Source organism: Caretta caretta, chromosome 7 (assembly GCF_965140235.1).
Source record: "Caretta caretta isolate rCarCar2 chromosome 7, rCarCar1.hap1, whole genome shotgun sequence".
Taxonomy (NCBI): domain Eukaryota; kingdom Metazoa; phylum Chordata; order Testudines; family Cheloniidae; genus Caretta; species Caretta caretta.
In genome coordinates this window covers 46,553,415-46,575,504 of record NC_134212.1, presented here as the reverse complement: position 1 = coordinate 46,575,504, position 22,090 = coordinate 46,553,415, and the positions used below count along the sequence as shown (strand labels likewise).

General features: G+C 41.6%; 1 protein-coding gene across 6 annotated transcripts in view; it reads right to left on the bottom strand.

The window, feature by feature from the left end:
• The window catches only part of RAD54L2 (RAD54 like 2), an 83,651-nt gene that overhangs the window by 42,480 nt on the left and 19,081 nt on the right, over nucleotides 1–22,090 (bottom strand). For 5 of the 6 annotated variants that reach the window (XR_007357589.2, XM_048857368.2, XM_048857371.2 and 2 more), the window contains exon 2: nucleotides 19,938–20,141. Coding sequence is in view for 5 of the 6 variants with exons in the window: in XM_048857368.2 (XP_048713325.2) it covers nucleotides 19,938–20,085 (148 nt within the window). In the remaining variant the exon portion in view is untranslated. Of the gene's footprint in view, nucleotides 1–2,170; nucleotides 2,539–19,937; nucleotides 20,142–22,090 lie in introns of those variants that run through there. The other variant, XM_048857369.2, reaches the window with a different exon arrangement.

Here is a 22,090-nt window from a genome sequence, read left to right as displayed (position 1 = left end):
AACACAAATGCTGTGTGTTCAGCACATACTGGTTGATCTACCCCTAAAGAGCAGTATACTGAATTAGACCAATCAAGAGCCATTTGAGAGAGAGAGAAGCACCAACTTGTGCAGAACGAGAGAGTCAAAATATCTGGGTTGTATTCCTAGCTCTGCCACTGACTATTCGTGTGATCTTGTACAAGTTACCTAATCTCTCTGTGCCTGAGCTTTTCCCCAGTATTAAATGGGGGTAAGGGTGATTCCCTACCTCACAGGGGTGCTGTAAGGCTGAATTGTTTTCAAGGCACTTTGAGATCCTGAGATGGATGAGTGGCTACAGAACATAAAGTATCACTGATGAGGATTATTAAAATTTAGTAAGTACACAGTGTTCTATCTCTGATCAGGGCTTTACGCCAATACAAATAAATAAGAATGTTCTAACTTAACTTCGTGAAGCATCCTAGAATTTTATTTCCCCCTTTCCCCCGCCACACACACACACGATGCAGGACACCCAAGTCCTGAGGATCCTCTAAATGAATCCTTCCCAAATACTTGTACCATTGCAAACATCCTTGCCATTAGAGAGGGACTGCTCCAGAACACACCAGCCAGATAGGGACTGCTGGATAACACAAGCAAAATGCTCCTTCAACCCTCAGAGTTGTCTGTGCTCTGACAGCCTGGAATCTAGGACAGAGCTCAAGCCTCAAACTCCAGTCCCTGTGTAATACAATGCTGTGCAGGACTAATCTTTCATAACTTTCACCAACTAGATCTTTCCATTTATAATTCTTGGGCTTACTCTAACCAGGAACTGCTCTCATCTCTAATCTGTAACCTCAAGTGTATCACCATTGAAACCACCTTCCCTTCTTATTTCTTCCCTATCTTCAGCTCTATTACCCTACACTGGGTTACATAAATCATGTATATGTTCCATATTCCTAGTTTATCCAAGTCATTCTGAATGTAATCCTCTTCCCATCCATGCCCTCCCTTCCAGATTTGGTTTACTCATCCTGCCTGCACAGTCACTCTTCCACATCAAAGGCATATAAGGTGAACAAAATGGATTCTAATAAGACTTCATGAGGCTGTTTACTGGTCAGACACACACTGAACTGTTTCCTTACACTCCAAATAAGGACCACACACGTTGGGCCCTATGCATGATAGGGAACTTAAAGGCAGACCCTGAACAGTCCATTGTCTTCTTTACATGAGCTTCATGAGATAGAGCAATAGACCCCATAACCTATATCCTTCCAGTAAGGTAAGAAGAAAAGAACACCATCTTTGATATAGGGCCCACCTGATACTAAAACCAAAATATAGTACAGTAAGTGTGAATGGCTAAAGGAGAAGTTTCTCTCAAACATTACTTCTTCACATCAGAGACCAATATTAGAGGCTCCATCTCAATGAGGCAAACTATATGTTGATATTCCCTAGTACATCCCCCTTAATGGGAGTGGGAAAACAAAGGAAAAAAGAGCTGAGCAGTTCTTGGCAGCCAGACACAAATTAGAGACTGCTAGGAAATAGGGAATGGTGGTAGAGAGATCATGTATTGCTTGACCAGAGCCCTTAAGTATTGCAGTTGTCAGCAAGGGTTCAACAAGGAGCTAGTGGCTTCAATATGTTAGCACCATCCTCTCTCAGCAAGTATTTTACAAGCATGTGTTCTTAGAACTCCATCAGGAACAGAGGAAAAGCAAGAAATGCATCAAAACAGGGAAAAGGACAGAGAATACTGAAAATACAACATCCTTGTTCACTAAATAACTACTCCTACAACTCAAAGAGCAGCAGAAACTAGAGCTGTGATCCCGTCAGACAGATACAAAAGATTTTATCACTTCCTTTACTAAAAACGTCAATTTTACCAACAAAACCAGTAATGCAAATAAATAAATACATACAATACAAGGAACTTCTTTTTTAAATTTGCTCAGTCAGAATTATACAGGCATTGAAAGGCCTGAAATCTGAGCCAAATTCATCACTGTCAGACAAATGCCAAACCAAAAACAGTGCCTCGCAAAACTTTCTTGGATCCCAAGTGAGCGATTCTAGGAGGCACTCTCCAAATATCAGCTGCCATATCCCAACATGGAAGTATTAAAATGAATAGTGTCACCATAAAGCAGGAAACAAAAGAGAAAAAAACCCTGCATCTTACCTGGAAACTGCTGAGACTCATCCAAGAGCAACATGCTGCTCAATGTACTCTGCTGATTGAGGCAAGATCTCCGTCAGTGACCAAGTGGCTGGTTCAGCGTTTTAGCGGAGGGTCAATATGGCAACAAGTTATCAGCCTCCTCAGCTATTCTAGTCTCAGGGTCCTCAGGCCAAAAGTTTCTAGTCACTCCCAACAGTTTGTATCTCTGCCAGGAGCAAAGTAAGCACTAAAGATGCTCTGCTAGTTTTGTGAATGCGTAACTGGGAAAATGCCCTGTGACAAAGTAGCCCAGGGTGGAACGCAGGCTAAGTAAAACCCTGGTGCTGTGTATTCCTGAAAATAACTTTGGTAAATAGCATTTAGTGCTCTGTTCCACAAGCCCAGTATGTGGGAATTTGTGAGCATATATCCTCCAGAACTCAGCTGTGGCGGAGCGGGGTCACTGTTCTATAACTGATTATATTTGCCTGGTTTCTAGCCTCAGTAGAAGTGTCACTATCTCCCTCCCTTGCTCAGACACTCAAACTGCACAGCCCAGCGTGAGGTAGGTGCTAGATAGCTGGGAACCAATCACCAGAGCTGTTCTGTCCTGTTAGTTTGGGATCAGCATATGTGCTAAATCAGAGGCAGTAACCGCAGCCACTCCTGAGAAAGGGGAAGGTTTTAAAAGGCAGAAGAAGAGCATGTAAGTGAGGGGGGGGGGGTCGGGCGTGTATGGGGGCAGGTGTCTCTTCTTTCTCTGGTGGCTTGAGCAGCAAAGTTGCACACTGCTCAGTTCTGATCCCATTCACTTTGCCTGCAATCCATTTCAACTAACAGCGGCAGACCGGAATAAAACAAAACTCCTTACATAACCATTCAAACTCAACTGGGGCCCCACAGAAGGGGAATTCCAACAGGCAACAGGAAATCTACAGCCAGAGATGCACAGACTCTCAACTATACACCAGAGATTATCAGGGCAAAGAGAAAGGGGGAAATTAGAAAATAAGTAGTTTTTGGCTTTGGGAAGAGTTTTGTTATATGTGATTTTGCTAACTGCCCACATGGTGTTTGCTAACCTAAAACAGATCATGCAAGTGAAACTGGAAAAAAATCACTCAGGAACCTGTAAACTTGTTACACAACAACAGACAACAGAGTAACCTGTTTATTTTTTCCTTACATTAACATGTTTTATAGCATACCCCCAGAAGGATCTGAACACAATGAAAATGCCACTAATGAGATTTGGGGGGTTGTAAGAGACAGACCTTTAGTGTTTTTCCCAGGAATTGAAATTAGCAGGAGGTGTTTGAATATACAGGGGAGGCGAGGACCGACAAGGGTTGAGACGGCAAGGGTGAAGGTGAGCTGTATGGCACCATAATAAAAACTGAAAAATGTTTCACAACCATTTATTAGATTTAACTCATGTTTTAAAATAATCCCAGAAATTAAAGTTGGCTACTCAAGCCTACTATGAAGCACGACACATACATCCTTCTTGGTTTCTTGTTGTAATATTTGCACAACTCTTTGGTGTCTTCTTGTGTGTCCGTTACTTCCAGTTCTTCATGATATGCTCATAATCAGGCAGAAGGCGACTTCTTTCAGAATACAAAATTCTATTCAATGAGGAAAAAGAACGCTCAACTGTAGCTGTTGTGACTGGGAGTAGCAAGAGATGAATTTCTACTTCTTTCATCCCAGGAAACATAGCACAAAGATTGGATCAAACCACTAGTGATGATGAAGAAGTTGAAGTTAAATCTTCATTAGTTCATTGTATGATATTCCACTCTGTGTACAAAATTTTCTATTCTGTCGTGATCACATAGCAGCCCCATTTCTGGTAGTGCTTCACTCCACTCAACTGTAGGTGTTTTATAAAACAGACATCTCTCATCTTCAAGTAGGGAGTCAATATAAGTACTTCATTAGTCAACTTCTGGACTGAAGCCTTTGTTTCTTCCAGTACGTTTTCAATGGATATTTCTGATTGATGCAAGGATAGCTTCTATTGATGGGCAGAGATCTATTACTGTTGTAGCAGATGCCTGGATGACATTGTTTAATGACCCAAGGGGTTTCAACAGCAGACTTACAAGAGAGAGAATGGCAATAGTCTTCTCTGAACTTAGTAACAAAAGTAGCCCACCAGCCTCACTACTTAGATCTGTCCTATCTTGTTGGATACTTTCCAAAGCCAGTAATAATCGTTGCAGTAATTTTAAGACCACAGCCAAGAATTGCTCATGAGAAAGCCAGAAGGTTTTCCCAGGTTGGTCTAATTTGAACTTCAGTCCCAGTGTATCTTCTTTGTTTCCAAGACGTTCAGTCCTATTGGACTCTTGCTGAAAAGAAGAGTGAGTATAACAAAGCCATTACATTTATAGCTTTTAATGTCTTTTGAAGATTCTGCAATTCATCCTAGCGCTAGCTAGAGTAGATGGCCTCTGCAGTGTGTATAGGAGAGATCAGGGTTACACTTTTCTCTGAGCAAAGCTTGTGCTCCACCATGTCTTCCAAAGAAGTTTGCAGCTCCATCAAATGCACAAGCAGCCATCTGTTTGGGGTTCAATTTACAAGCATTTAACTCTTCTAAGATGTGACAGACGCAGCTGATGGTGTCTTCTATAACCTGAACATCTAAAATGCATCTACTGGCCTATCACGGACATCAAGATAACATACCCAATGACTTAATACTTGATGCCTATTTGCATTGGTGCAGTCATTAGCCTTATATGCACATTTTTTTAAATATGGTGAGAGAGTTCTTCACTTTTTCAACTGCTGAGTCTTTCACTGTTGTACCACATGTTTCTAAAGAGTCAGCTGAGCTTTTTTTCCCCAGAAAGATAGCGAGCATTTGCCAGCCTTGTTCAAAACTAGTGTCCAACTTCAGGATTAACAAGTGACAAGGCACTTAACATTGACCTCCAGTTTGCAGTGCGTGATATCTCTTGCTTAAAAAGAAAGTATGATGCAATAGCCATGTTGGTTCACATAAACTGTGTTGTGTCTCCAGTATTCTTAACAGCCTCATTAAGTTCTTCTAAAATTGGCTTTGACAGTGACTGGCTTATAAGGCTTTCTGCATGTTGATGCAGTCCAGAGGCATAGTGTTTTCCAGCCTTTTCATATAGGTTGTCAGTACTGGCTTAACCGACCCGTCTGGCAAACCAATCTACTCCAATTTTACTATATAAATCCATGATATGCCCACATCTTAAATACTACGTGCAGTTCTGGTCACTCCTCTCAAAAAAAAAAAAAAAAAGAGATATATTGGAATTGGAAAAGGTGCAGAGAAGGGAAACAAAAATGAGTAGGGGTATGGAACAGCTTCCACATGAGGAGAGATTAAAAAGACTGGGACTGTTCATCTTGGAAAAGAGACAACTAAGGGACATGTGACAGAGGCTTATAAAATCTTGACTGGTGTGGAGAAAATGAATAAGGAAGTATTATTTACCCTTTCACTTAACAAAAGAACCAGGGGTCAGTCAACCCAATGAAATTAATAGGCAGCAAGTTTAAAACAAACAAAACTAAGTATTTCTTCACACAACACACAGTCACCCATGGAACTTTTTGTCAGGGATGTTGTGAAGGCCAAAATTATAACAGGGTTCAAAAAAGAACTAGGTAAGTTCATGGAAGTTAAGTCAATCAATTGCTATTAGTCAGGATGGACAGGGATGCAACACCATGCTCTGAGTGTCCCTAGCCTCTGTTCACCAGAAGCTGGGAGTGGATGACAGGGGATGGATCGCTCAATGATTCCCTGTTCTGTTCATTCCCTCTGATGCACGTGGAATAGTCACTGTCGAAAGACGGGATACTGGGATAGATAGACTATTGGTCTGACCCAATATGGCCGTTCTTACATAAAGATTAATTATAACAAAAAAGTTTAGTACAGAAACTTCCCAAGATAACCTCTTGAGATAGCGATGATGTGAGATAACGACCTTGGCAAATAATGCATTGTTAAAATCTTTACCTAGTAGGAAATGTATAAGTTTCCCAGGCAGAAATTTAGCATTCTGGAGTGAAGTCACTAAAACACAGTCCAACAAACAAATGCTCTGGCCGCTGTTGTTTGTCGGGCCACCATTCACTCTATCACTCCATCCCCAACGGTTCTGCACCATAACCTTTTGCTGCCACCTGCCACTGTGACCTCTGCGAGCTCTCAGTGATTTCAGCTCTCAGTGGAGGAACCTTGCTGCTAGTGCAGGTTGGGTTGTTTCTTCCACAGAAACACCCTCCCACAGCAGGTCTAAACACTTAGACCAGATGATCAGTGCTTTCAGCTCTAGTGGTCACTTAAACCAAAAGACTCTTTATGGAGCCTAATCAGCTCTCTCCCTAAACAGGAGAGCGTCGCAGTCAAATAGCGCCTGTGACTTTTAGGCAAAGCCCACACCACCAAGCAAAATACCTGTGCCCCACCCTCTCTCTCTTCACTAGGATCTGGCATCCAAATCTCCTGCTTAGGGAGTGCAGTTCAGTTGCGGGTGACCAGTGCTTAATTTGTAATGAAAGAGGTGCCGGGGCTCAAGCAAGTTTGTTACTTTCATAACTGATGTGGCAAGCCCAGAGGTCACAGGGCTATGAACTGCCAAGCCTAGAGTTGCTGGGGCTCAACCCTGGCAAGCCCTTGCACAAATTAAGCACAGAGGGAGACCCCCCTCATTCAGTCAGGCTAAGTACAGTTCTGCTGCACTTTACTCATACAAATAAGGATAACAACATTTCATGACCCCCACATTTAATACTATAGTGATTTGTAACCCAACACTAGCCAAAATTGATAACTTGGGTGGCACAGCTCTGTCTGCTGGATACCTAGGCAGAGTAGGTGTGCTCAGGTAAATACAGTCTGGTCCTGAAGCCTTTACATCCACTCCTAGCTCATTACTAGCTGTCAGGGGAGAGCTCATTCAGACCTTGCTTACAAATCATAATTTGAAATTATAAGGTAGGCCAATATAGCAGAAACAAATGCACCGACATTGTCATAAACAACAGCTGTATGAGGAAGCTAGTCTTTGTTCAGACTTTTCAAACCCATTATGCTTTCTCAGATACAAGTATTTTCTCATATACTGTATATGCTTTTAAAATGTGTATTAATGTTTCAGTTTCAATTCAAATTTCCAACCGACTAAACTGGCAACACTGTATGTAACTCTGTGTGTGTGTGTGCGCGCGTGCGGGGGGGGTGGGGGGAGAATGCTGGGGAAATCCCACTTACCTCTTCTCCCCACTCACAAGAAAGTCACTCCTCTGGACTAGCAGGGCTGTCACACCACAACACTGGTAACAGGAGGGAACAAGTGCTTTCACGGCTATGTTTGACACCCTATGCAGCTAATGATCATGCATGACTAACCTTGCTACAGACACCTTCTCCATGTCAGATTCCATTCACAGAGAAACTCAATCATTGTAGAAAGCAATGTGCCTGTGGGTGATGGACTGGAATGAAGCATCCACTGACTAGGGAACTCTTAAATTACTATAATACAAACAAAAACCTCATTCACTGAAAAGCTGATCATCTCAAGACGTGATGTTATCACAAGAGACAGCAAGGCCCTTTTCTGAAAAAAGGTGGGAGTAGGAAAGTATATATATTTCTTCTCCTGTTATTCAACTACAGTTAAGCCCCTTCGCTTTCAGTTTAAACCGATTTGTACTGAAAAAAAATCCCAGGTTTTACAAAAAGTATTATTCAGTTTTTGCTGATTTTCACCCTACTTTTGTATCATTCAAATATACGAAAAAAAAGTTTTATTACAAAAATATAATACATTGCATGAGATATATGTATTACTATAATACATTAGTCTATGTGTATATGCAAAGCTGACTGTTGAAGTAAGGCTTTGTATTAGTCTAGAAGATGCACACAATAAACAGGCACGCACATGTGCGCATCTGAATCTCAACCCCATCACATACACATTTCAAGTTGTTAGTAAATAACGGTTTAAAGATGTGACACACTAAAATGGGAAGAAAAGGAAAATCTGGATCAGAATACATTTCAGAACACAAGGAAATATTTGCAAAAAGAAAAGGAGTACTTGTGGCACCTTAGAGACTAACAAATTTATTTGAGCAAAGTGAGCTGTAGCTCACGAAAGCTTATGCTCAAATAAATTTGTTAGTCTCTAAGGTGCCACAAGTACTCCTTTTCTTTTTGTGAATACAGACTAACACAGCTGCTAAAGGAAATATTTGAAAGTTTTCAAAAAATAAAAACAGAAGAAAAGGATGAAGTTGAATGTAAGCACTGCAAATGGTGTGGTCCCATGTTTTAGTTCTGCAGAAAATCACATTGAATTCCGTTCATCAAAGCATTAATCTACTGAATACTTTTTCCTCCTGTCCTTCCATCAATCAAAATAAACCCCGATATTTACCCAGAAAAAATAATATTTTTTCCCCACTGATTTTAACCTGCTTTTGTTGTTGTAGTAATAAACACTGATAAATTCCTGGGAAAAATAAAATAAAAACTGAAAACAAAGGGCCCTAGCTATAGTGAAGAAAAATACTGCGGGGACATAATTTTAAGTTTTTAACTCTGTCACCTGAGTGGGGAGCACAAAAAACTAAACACTGCAGCAGTATAATGAAACAATACAACCTCTAGAAAGGTGACATGTGAAATCAGTTTGACAAAACGTCAACTCTCTCTTACTGAACAACAACAGTCCGCAACATGAAACAACTGGCAGGCAATACTAGGAGAGGACCAGCAAGAGCAGACTGTGACTAAGAAATAGTGGCACAGATATGCGGGGGCTCCAGGAGTGAAATAGTATAATATGATGTATTTATTTAAGGACTGAAGTTCACTCAGAAGTCTGTTTCAGAAACTTGGACAGTACCTACCGGCACTATGTGCAACTACAGCCATTGGTATTAGGCATCTTATTTTCAAGGGCATTAGAATTCAGTGAAGGCTTAGAAGCATCAAAATATTCTTACTGCTTTGGAGCATATCACAACTCTGAAACACATTAGGACTGTATAGTAATTAGGGCTTGCCTGTACATATCTTATTGAGAAGAAGTTATCAACTAGGTAAAAGAAGGAATTGGATGGTTCAGAGGCTAGGGAATGGGACGCAGAGCCTTTCATCTCCATGTAACTGGTTCAAATCCAGCCCAGTCTCGTACTTCCTCCAGGAAAAACTTGCAAGGGACAAATATATTAGGAAAATCAAACATGAGGCCGAGACATCTGCAGCAGGCCTTACAATACACGAATTGGTATTGTACATAATGGGGTTGGTACAAGTGATCCAAGCATGAACAGAAAGTCTGAGCAAACACATTTACGAAACTAGGAAGTAAGATTTAAAGGCAGGCAGGCATCTAAGTGACAAGAGGGCCATTTCCACAACACGTTTGTTATAAGGATGCAACATCAGGAAAATGAAAGACTAGTGCATCAAAGAAATAGGATGACCTAGGTCTTTCCTTTTCCATGGTTCAATAAACAGCACATTCTCTTCTGTGTCTTACAATGGAGAATGGAAGAGAACTTTTCCATACAAGGCAAAGATCCACTGTTGTCATCATCATTTACCACAACAAATATGCACCACATACCATCAGGTGTACCATCAGGTGTACCATCACGCACACCCAAGTCGAGTTCTTGTGCCAGAAACTGTCAGTTCATAAAATGATCTCTTCATGGGAGGTAATTTATTATAGATAAGCCCATTTATGGAATATCCTTTTGTGAGGCCAGTCTTATCAGAGTAACTAGGAAATTGCTCCTCCACTAATTTCTTTGGATCCAATGTTTTTGTTATATCTCAGCTGTATTACACAGACACACAGTAAGAAAGATCTCCACGACTGGACAATGGCCATGCTACATATTCTCTGCCTCCTTTTCTTTCCTACCACTTCTTACATGCTGTTCACCTTCCAATAAGAACATAAAAGCAGTCATACTAGGTAAGACTAATGGTCCATCTAGCCCAGTATCCTGCCTTCTGATAGAACACAAGAGCTGCAGAAGAACAACAGCTACTCTCTGCAAGCCAGACCATTCCTTCTCTTTCCCATCTTAACTCTGTGCCATCTGTGCTGCTCCTCCTCATTCCCACAGCTGTCTCGCATGCTGCTGAATTTCTAACAGCTGCTCTCTGCACACCCCATTGCTCATCAACAAGTTGAGGCTGTCTACAAATCTGGATTGCTTGTAAGTCACTGAGGAGAATGGAAGGAGGACATATCAATTAGCATCTAGTACTAGCACAAACAATATCCTATGTGCTACTAGATAATTGGTATGTCCTCCTTCCATTCCCTTGTTCATGGGCAATAAGTAACTTGTATTAAAAAAAGGGATTTTATCTAATATGGAAATATAAAGCCTGAAGTTGCATTTTTATGTCGATTTTCAGTGTTACTTGTATATGTTTCCTTTCTCTTTCTATTTTATCTCTGAATCTGTGTTTTTTTCTATTAAAGAACCTTTTGGTTTATTTTTACCCCAAGCAGGTTTCTGGTGTGCAAAACTGTGTGAAGTGTGTATCCCAAAGAAAGCTGGTAACTGGGGGACTGGTTTCACACCTTTGGGGGTGAAAAACCAGTGGGGAACAGTCAAAGTACTGGTAATTAAAACTCAGGGAGGATGAATTTGGGGATATTCAGGAAGGGGGGGGGGGAAGGGGGTCCTGGTGTCACCTTGCAAGGAGTAACTAGCCTGATAAAAGCCAGGGTGAGACCTTGTGCTTGTGGGCTGGCTACTGGTGTCAGGGATCTGAACCACCATGAAGTCCCCCAAGGTCACAGGGCAGTTAGTGACAAAACCCCTTACTGGTCTGGGTGGTCCCCAAAACATCACACCCTCTCCGTAACTTCATCACCATCATGAAAAAAAACACGAGAACATAGAATCATAGAATATTAGGGTTGGAAGGGACCTCAGGAGGTCATCTAGTCCAATCTCCTGCTCAAAGCAGGACCAACACTGACTAAATCATCCCAGCCAAGGCTTTGTCAAGCCGGGCCTTAAAAACCTCTAAGGATGGAGATTCCACCACCTCCCTAGGTAACCCATTCCAGTGCTTCACCACCCTCCTAGTGAAATAGTGTTTCCTAATATCCAACCTAGACCTCCCCCACTGCAACTTGAGACCATTGCTTCTTGTTCTGTTATCTGCCACCATTGAGAACAGCCAAGCTCCATCCTCTTTGGAATCCGCCTTCAGGTAGTTGAAGGCTGCTATCAAATCCCCCCTCACTCTTCTCCTCTGCAGACTAAATAACCCCAGTTCCCTCAGCCTCTCCTCATAAGTCATGTGCCCCAGCCCCCTAATCATTTTTGTAGCCCTCCGCTGGACTCTCTCCAATTTGTCCACATCCTTTCCGTAGTGGGGGACCCAAAACTAGATGCAATACTCCATGTGTGGCCTCACCAGTGCCAAATAGAGGGGAATAATCACTTCCCTCGATCTGCTGGCAATGCTCTTACTAATACAGCCCAGTATGCAGTTGCCCTTCCTGGCAATGAGGGCATACTGATGACTCATATCCAGCTTCTCGTCCACTGTAATCCCCAGGTCCTTTTCTGCAGAACTGCTGTTTAGCCAGTCGGTCCCCAGTCTGTAGCGGTGCATGGGATTCTCTCTTCCTAAGTGCAGGACTCTGCACGTGTCCTTGTTGAACCTCCTCAGATTTCTTTTGGCCCAATCCTCCAATTTGTCTAGGTCATTCTGGACTCTATCCCTACCCTCCAGCTTATCTACCTCTCCCCCCAGTTTAATGTCATCTGCGAACTTGCTGAGGGTGCAATCCATCCCATCATCCAGATCATTGATAAAGATGTTGAACAAAACCGGCCCCAGGACCAACTCCTAGGGCACTCCGCTTGATACCAACTACTGTCAAGCCGCTGATCACTACCCGTTGAGCCCGACAATCTAGCCAACTTTCTATCCACCTTATAGTCCATTCATCCAATCCATACTTTTTTAACTTGCTAGCAAGAATATTGTGGGAGACCTTATCAAAAGCTTTGCTAAAGTCAAGATATATCACATCCACTGCTTTCCCCTCATCCACAGAGCCAGTTATCTCATCATAGAAGGCAATCAGGTTGGTCCGGCATGACTTGCCCTTGGTGAATCCATGTTGCCTCCCCCCATTCAGTAAGGGTCCCACACTTTCCCTGACCACCTTCTTGTTGCTAACATACCTGTAGAAATCTTTCTTGTTACCTTTCACATCCCTTGCTAGCTGCAACTCCAACTGTGTCTTGGCCTTCCTGATTACACCCCTGCATGCTCTAACAATATTTTTATACTCCTCCCTAGCCATCTGTCCAAATTTCCACTTCTTGTAAGCTTCCTTTTTGAGTTTAAGCTCACTGACTATTTCACTGTTAAGCCAAGCTGGTTGTCTGCCGCTATTCTTTCTGCACTTCGGGATGGTTTGTTCCTGCGCCCTCAATCAGGCTTCTTTAAAATACAGCCAGCTCTCCTGGACTCCTTGCCCCCGCATATTAGCCTTCCACGGGATCCTGCCTATCAGTTCCCTAAGGGAGTTTAAGTCTGCTTTTCTGAAGTCCAGGGTCGCTATTTTGCTATTCTCCTTTCTTCCTTTTGTGAGGATCCTGAACTCAACCATCCCATGGTCACTGCTGCCTAGGTATCCCATAGAAGTATCCCATGCCCCCACGTGGGGAAGATGGGGGGAGGGATGGTTTAGATGCTGCTAATCAATCTAGAACCTCTGAACTACATCAAATTCTACCTACAAAATATGATTTAGCAGCAATTATATGTATTTTGGTTTTGGGGTGGTTGGGTTTTTTTTTAAAACAGAATTTCATCCAAAGCCCACTGGGAGTCTTTCTACGAACTTTAATGATCTTTGGATCAGGCAATAGGTACAAATTTGATCAACTTTTTTCACTTTATATCTTTGTTCATGTAATTTTGGGATGTTTTCTTTCCCACATTAATTCACTTAGACACTCATTTATAGTATCCATGAGCAATCCAACAATTATAAACCAGAGAGTACATAATGGGAAACAAAAACACAGTAATGGAACACATTTATCCATACCTACAATGCCTTTTGCAAGCCAGAGAGCACTATCACAACTACAAACTACATACTGTTTCAGATTTCAGCCTCATGCTTCTGAAGGAGAATTTTTAAACTATATTGAGCAAAACAACTTATTCTTAGAATAATGGCATTTAACTAAAAAGATCTTCTTCCAAACGTGCTCTTGCACCCCTGCAACATATAATATAAAGTAAAATAAGTACATCTTTGATTTAACCTGAGCTACCATGTTTTGGTGAAACCAGCATATTCTAGTAAAATGCCTGCTGAAATTAAAGAAAAATTAAACCAGGAGCTGATATTTAGTTTACTTCCCGCCACCCCAAGGAAGCGTTTAACTATGTTCATTATACGCTTCAGGTAAAACTATTGGGGGTGTTGTCTAAAAGATAGAGCAGAGCACTGGGAGTCAAGATTCATGGATTCTGTTCCCAGCTCCATTACTGACTCAGTAGGGGGAGGGATAGCTCAGTGGTTTGAGCACTGGCCTGCTAAACCCAGGGTTGTAAATTCAATCCTTGAGGGGGCCATTTAGGGATCTAGGGCAAAAAAAATTGGGGATTGGTCCTGCTTTGAGCAGGGGGTTGGACGAGATGACCTCATGAGGTCCCTTCCAACCCTGATATTTTATGATTCTATGAAGTCATTCCCTCCCCTCCCACCTCAGTTTCCTCATCTGTACAATCGAGACAGCATCAATCTCATTGTGTTGTGAAGCTTCTTTCATTCGTGTTCTTGCGGTGTTTTTAAAGTTGCAGATGAAAGATATTATACAAGTGCAAAGAATTATTATTAAAATTGATTATGAGCTATGGAGAGTTGATTGTGAAGGAGCACATGAAAAATAATACAAATTAGTACAGAAAGGTACTGACAACCTTTAGGCATATTTGTGGAAAAACAACACTACCAGTTTTTCTGGACAATAAGTGACAAACCCTGAGTCTCCTACATAGAAACAAAATAGAAAAGAGAAATAAAGAGATCTTTTTCTTCCATCTGGCAGCATTCCTTTGATCAGCTAATAAATGGTCTCTATATCTGACCTCTACTCCCTGTACAACTGTGTTACTCCCCATGTTCAGGGAGGCTTTAGGAAACCCTGGGAAACACTAGTGGGTAAAAGGAACATTGGAAAGAATCCGCACAGAAAACACACACCAGTGGATGTGGGCTGCTCTGAAATTACACAGAAGGATTTTCATTTTGTATTTCTTCGTACACAATAGATCCAAAGGAAAAAAGCCAAGTAGTAGTTATAATTTCACCTTGTTTTACTAGACCAGCAAAACCCAATAGCCCAATCAATGGGTTCGAGGGAAGGAGCGCTCTGGTGACATCACCTCCTTTTAAAGAAGTAAAGCAAGTCATTACTCCAGGTTACATAACATTTCGACTACACCAGACTTTGTACCACTCTCTCAGAAAGGAAGCTGTTGTCAGAAAGCTGGGGAGGATAGGGGGAAAGATGGAGTGGGGGAGGAAAGAACATCACTTTTGTTTGGAACTTTCTTTTATAAAAACCACTGAAGACTAGGAACGAGAGTTTGTGTTTTTCGAAAGGCTAAACACACAGAGAGAGACTGACAGACTGGCCTGAAGTCTGCAATACCCTGAAGAGGGGTGGGGGTGTTAGGGAGGGCCTTATCCTTCCTTCCCACATCACTATTCAGGCCACGCCCACTCCAGTGGAAATCTTTTAGGTAACACCAGGTAACCCAGTTCATGGGGTTAGTTAAAATGCTGGAGTCAGCCAGAAAGGCGCCCCCTCATCTTTACTTAAACCCAAAGTATCTTCCCATGTTCCTCCAAGACTTACGAAGGTATATCCTGTACACACTAAAATGCTACCTCCCTCCCTCCTTTACACCCCTGGCAGAATATGCTCGACACAAATAGAACTCAAGACATGAGTTCACAGAGAAAACTAGCAATACAGTCAACTGGCCCATGCCAGATTTACTAGAAAAGAAAAACAGAAATCAAAATGAAGTACAGTGTTCTCCTCAAAACACAGAGGAGAGATTTTCAATGTCACCACTGCAGACTTAGCAAAATGTCTATTTTCAGAGTAGCAGCCGTGTTAGTCTGTATCTCCAAAAAGAAAAGGAGTACTGTGGCACCTTAGAGACTAACAAATTTATCTGAGCGTAAGCTTTCGTGAGCTACAGCTCACTTCATCGGATGCATCCGACGAAGTGAGCTGTAGCTCACGAAAGCTTACGCTCAGATAAATTTGTTAGTCTCTAAGGTGCCACAAGTACTCCTTTTCTTTTTGCAAAATGTCTATATACAGGACATGGTCTTACAGGAGCTGATGAGGTTCTACAGAACATATCCTGTACACAGACATTTTGCTGAGTCTGAAGGGCCTATTGCCTCATCCTGCATGAATTTACGATACTTTTCTCTGACAGAAATGTAAGACTCACTGTATCAAAAGGATACTGGCAGGTCCAAAATAAGGGGCAAAACCTGCAATCCTACTTACTCAAGCAAAGCTCCCATTGAAATGAACAGTGCTTTTGCCTAAGTAAGAACCATAGGACTTACCCCATATTTAAAAAGCAAAAACCACACACACCTTTACCTGTATTAATAACTCTTTAGATCGTTAAAATGAAAGCATCAATATCACATATTTTCATCATTAATGCTGCTTATTAATTTATTATTTTGTAGTACTGAAGCACCCAGGAGCCCTAATCACAGACCATGACCCCTCTGTGCTAGGTGCTGAACAGACACAGAGCATTTCACTCATGTTGAATAATTGAAACAGAAAAGACAGTTTCTAGAGATTTTTACTTTCTTGTTCTCATTAAACTAGCATCGTGCTGCAGTGTCTGGGCTGCAGAGACTGATGAGGTAAGTTTAAATGCAAGTAAAATATCCCTATTAAACAACTGTGGAAATACTTCTATTAAATCTAGATTATTGGAAAAACTTGTTTGTATAAAACAAATCTGAGGCCTAAATGGACCTGAGAAATGCCTTTTTCTGATACACTACATGCAGTTGAGACTCTGGGCTTGTCTACGTTGGGTCAACCACAACCAGCTGACACAATATTATACACAACAGTCCTAGTCTTCAATTAATGGTATGTCATGTTGAACAGTGTGTTAGTTACTGTGACCCATCAGGGTTGTGTATTAATATTATCTAATTTCCCAGCACAGAGAAGCCCACAAGGTTTAAATACATGCCAATACACAGGATGTTAACTAGCAAGTAAATCACCTGGCATGCAGAGGAAATTACTTATACGCCCAAGCTGTAATATACACCTTGCCTCACTCAGAGTTCCCTACCAGCTGACTTAGAAATAATGCTGATGGGCTCCAAAGGGAGGTGCAACCAGTTTATGCTCAGGTTTTAGCCGATTGCCATATTTGGGGTCGGGAAGGAATTTTCCTCTAGAGCAGATTGACAGAGGCCCTGGGGGTTTTTCGCCTTCCCCTGCAGCGTGGGGAATGGGTCACTTGCTGGAGGATTCTCTGAACCTTGAAGTCTTTAAACCATGAGTTGAGGACTTCAACAGCTCAGACTTAGGTCAGGGGTTTGTTACAGGAGTGGGTGGGTGAGATTCTGTGGCCTGCATTGTGCAGGAGGTCAGACTAGACGATCATAGTAGTCCCTTCTGACCTTAAAGTCTATGAGTCTATGAAACCACTAGAGTTTCATACCGTGTATGATCAGCCAAAATAAAAAGGAGCAATGTAGAGTCCTTTAGCAGGGGAAAAAGGGGGAGATTACATACCTAGCCTCCCACCAAAATAAATCCTCCTGCTCTGAAAATAGTATTTTGCTGGGTGAGTTATAGGCTACCGATAATGCTTTTATATTTATTTATATACGTTATTACTTACTAGCATGGATCAGTATGACATTTGCACAGAGACACAGCAGGGCTTAAAAATACAAACCCTCCTGATCAATTTCAAAATGCTCCTGGGCTAGAGGCAAGTCCTTCCTTTTGTTTCATCCCCACCTCCATAAACAGAAGAGCCTCCTTTCCATGCCAGTTTTATTATGACAGGCTCCACTTTTGACCTGCCTCACCTCCCAGTTTCCAGTCACACACCAAAAAGGGCTGAACTGTTCAGACTGCTTGCATCAAAGATCTGAGGCAGAATGCAAGGAGCAATAAAGTTTGTTATGCTCCTGTACGATAGCAGATGGAATCATCTAATAAAACAGTGTTCCCCAAGGAGCAGCTGCAGTGTCTTATGCTGCCCAGAAGGAGGAGGAAGAAAAAAAAAATCCATCAACCCTGGGATCTCTTTTCCCTTAACATTCACCCACCCACATGAAATGCTGTTAAATCATTATTCTTAAATCTTCTGGGAAGTAGCAAAAATGATTTACCCCCTTTCCTCTTGAAACAGCCACCCCCACTAGAACAGGGGTTCTCTGTTAGGGGTTGAAGAGATTGGAAGTCATCCATCTTTCCTCCTTGGAATCACAGTGGCAGTTTAAAGACAGTCCTTCCAGAACTGAAAGGAATTCAGCATAGGTCAAAAGTAGAAGGCAACAGACTAACATCTATCTTCCAGCACTACAGAAAAAGTGCAAGTAAAATTATATTTTTCCCCTCACCAACAGCACCTTTTTTCAGCAATAAGGCCCTTTCTTGCCTTAGACACAAATATTCCCTGATTAAATGGGATGTTTGATGGGCTAACCATTACAGAGACAAGGCGGGTGAGGCAATATCTTTTATTGGACCAATTTTTGTTGGTGACAGAGACAAGCTTTTGATTTTACACAGAGCTCTTCTGTGTAAGATTGAAAGCTTGTCTCTCTCACCAGCAGAAGTTTGTCCAATAAAAGATATTACCACCTCACCTACCTGGTTTCTCTAATATCCTGGGATTGACACAGTTACACCTACACTTCATATAACAATTACAGAGGCTATTGCATTCCTCCTCTATCCCTCATTTAGGATTCTACTCAGACAGTAACAAGCCCAATTTATAGGATGCTATCAGATTAAGTCAGGGTCCCATGCCCACCTACCTGGGTAACTGTCACATAGAGGACTAGACTCAGCAAATTTTCACTCGTCTTCATTTTTTTAACCGAATCATGGGATTTGCCCTATCTCCCAACCCCACATATGTAACAGGGGGTTCAGCCTACAGAACCCACTGATCCCCCCTGAAGGAGCTGTCCCTTAGCAGCCCACTGTTGGTGGAGCCTGTCTCAAGTAAGAATGCATAGTGTATTCACAACAAAGAGGGAAATTTCTCAAGATAATACTACGCTGCCCCCTCCCCACTTTCCAAAAGCTGGGCTCTCTGGGTTTTGGCACAAGCACCCCGACGCTCACAGAAGCAGAGAGGAGCACGAGTTCACATTTTTGGTCTCCTTATTTGCTTTACAGATAACACATGAGGTTGACAAAACAAATTATTTTGGAAGTCTACTTAGTTTTTCTCTATTTATGTTATGTACTTCTTCCATTTCCCTCAAACTAGACAATGAAAATAGGCTACTCAGTTTCAAGTCAATTTCACTTTCAATTTCATGCACCATCTTCACAATGCTGCAATTTAGGAGTTGCAAAACAGATGAAGAGGAATGTTTATTTTAAAAAAAACCCACACTTTTCCATTGGAATTTTAATAAATACATTTTAAAATATATTGGTCTGAGGTTTATTTTTAAAAAACTTAAGTTATGGGGCAAAGTTGACCCAACTGTGTCCTTTTAATAGTGTTAGGCATTTCTTTAATAAGGATTCAAGAATATCAAAGTTCCTTACAAACCTGAATTAAGACTACAAATATGTACAGCAAAGTATCATAATGTTACAGATTAGAAAACTGAGACCTGGAAAGATTAAAGACAGGCTCAAGATCACACAGAATCAGCCACAGTGACACATCCATGAATATACTTTGAAGTCCTTATTTTCAGTCCCCTGCTCTAATCACAGGCCCCACTGCTGTAAGTTACACTTCTTCAACACAAAGTCAAACTAAAGCAGGAGTCCTATGACAGTTTCTGTTAGAGACTTAAAAATACAGAACTATATTAGATCAGAGCCAGAACCACTAGATGGACAGCATAGCTGTTCTATTATCTCATTCCACCAGTACTAAACGAAGATTTTCCAAACCCAGGTTTAAATACAGATATAACCAGAAGCCTTGGAGAACGGCATCTGAATGCCAATACTCACAACTGCATCTGTTACAGTACTCTAGGTTTCATTTCTTATCAGTAGTTCACCCTGAACACCAAATTTTTGAAATATGATTAATCCATACCCTTTCTCAGAGGCAGAAAACAAGTGACTCTCTGTCAATATTAATAAGAGAACAGTACCACCCACAAACAAATGAAGCGGAATTCCAGCCACTGCAATCAGAAATAATCCCAGACATCCAGGAAGGGTGAAGACAGAACACCAAAGAGGGATTCATTCAATAGTTCAAACAGTATACATTTTTCTTTGGGAAACGTTTGACGCATGAACAGTCTCTACACTTGAAATGCTCAGCAAAACCCATAATGGAGGTTTGTTTTCTCCCCTCTCTATTTAGATTTCATTTTCATGGGGCTCCCCAAAGCCATACGTTGAGAATTAGCAGTTCCAGTGATTATGCATGGTAAAGTGTTTGTGTGTGCTCACAACCTCAATCACTCACCATTCTCATCGAGTAAGTCTTCCTCGTCATCCCCGTCATTGTCCTCCTCCATTGCCTCTTCATCTTCCTCCTCCTCCTCTTCCATATCCTCCTGCTCCAAGTCCGGGTCCAGGTCTGGATCACTCCCTGAGATTGACTCGTCCGACATGATTCCCAGTGGTGCTCCTTGTGCATTACCTGCTCATGGTCTATTGCAAGGCAGCCCTGCAGGAGTAGGAAGAAAAAATCCATTCAAGAAAAACTCAGTCATGCAGAATTTCAGATATAAAAGCCTTCCAAGTGCAACCCATGACAAGTTTGTGTGGTCCCATAACTACAGTTAATATTTATCATGGACATCAGAATCCTCTCAGAAGAGAGAATCATGGACACAATCGTTAAAGAGGAGATGAGGAAGGCAGTAACCCGCACCCAATCTATTCACAGATCTTGCATGAGTTATTGCCAGGGCTTGAAAAATTTAGCCAATACTCAAAAATTAAGCAAAGAAGCCATAGTGAAAGATGTCTGTGCTACCGTGACAGAACCTATGCACCAAGGCCAAAACCTGCAGAATGCAAATAAAACATGTGTGCACTGCTTATTGTGTACCGTTATTCCTCTTTATTAATTATTATTATTTTTAATTACTAATCTCTCTTACTTTTGTAAGCTTTCTTCCCCTTGCTGGCTTCACTCCACCTATTCTTTCCTACAGCAGTGGTAATGCTGTCTACTTTCTCTGTGGATTCCTCTTCTGTGTAGGTTTCCTTTTCCCCGTCCTTTTTTCTCTCCCTACAGTGTGTTCTCTACCTCTTCCTCTATATTTTCAGTCACTCTATACCACACAAAAAGAAAAGGAGTACTTGTGGCACCTTAGAGACTAACCAATTTATTTGAGCATAAGCTTTTGTGAGCTAATTTATATAATCAATTTGACCCTCTCCCTGCCACATACCCAAATCATACCCATCCACTTACATATAAGGTTTGAAAACCTGACTAGACACCCAGGGAATTAAACGTATTAGCCAAAGTATGACATGAAAGACCTCCACACTGTGCCCCTGATCTACCCCCAATGAACTTTTCACATGTGCTTCCTCCCGTGACCCAGAGTGAATAAATATGAAACAAAATTAGCTCTCAACTTCTAAAAGGAAGTCCTCACAACACAGGCAAAGTCATCTGTAGATAGCAGAATCACTATGCTCACCAGCAATGTACCAAGATGATGGAGGCTCAGAACTCTGGAACCAGAATCAGAGGCTCAACTGACATGTAACAACTAATCACTCAAGCCAGAACATCTTGCTTGTTATTCTTAGTACATGCAGGCCAGGAGAATCCTCTTGTGAATACTGGCATAACAAGCTGCTGCTAAAATATTCATATTTTATATAAAAAATTATGCAAACACCTAAAAAAATTCCAAGATACTACTATCCAAATGTACAACTATTAAAGACAAAGGTGACCTTTCAATTTGATTTCAGATGTTGCTGTGTGTCTGAAGCTTAGGTTCAAAATGCCAGCTGAAAAAGTCACTTCCAGGAAACAGAAAGTGGATTGAGATGATCATTTGACACCTCTTCATGGTCCAGCAATTCAGTTTCACATACAGACTTTATGTACCATGGGATTTTATACTGCAGCCTATTAATCTGAGTGCCTTCAACTTTTCACAGTGGTCTGTGTATCTTATAGGCAAAGACAACCTTCCCTTAATACAACATGAAGAAAGACTGTGACAAGGGCCCAGGATCCATTGGTTGAACCATCCCTTTTAAAGGAAGGCAAGGAGAAGAATAAAAACTCAGGAGGGGATAACAATACATCAGCCCAAAAAAGACAGGTTACAGCTACTTCCTGTAGGGAATGGGACACGAATGCTGGGCTGTAGAGAAACTCTCACCTAGTCCCATCTCAGTTTGTCACAGTCGGAGCCTCTGTATAGAATGAGAAAGTAAACTGGAAATAAAGACCAAGGTGATCATGAAAGCACAGGTTTGTCAGCTTAGACCACCTATTGCCCCAGCATGGATTTCATGACAGATCTTTCTGTCTGGAAGTGTCTCAGCTGTGTTTCAAGGAGAACAGTATCATATGACAGCTGTACAGGGTTAGGGAATCTTAGTATTGGATAGGGTGGGTGGAAAACAAAGTGTCAAAGG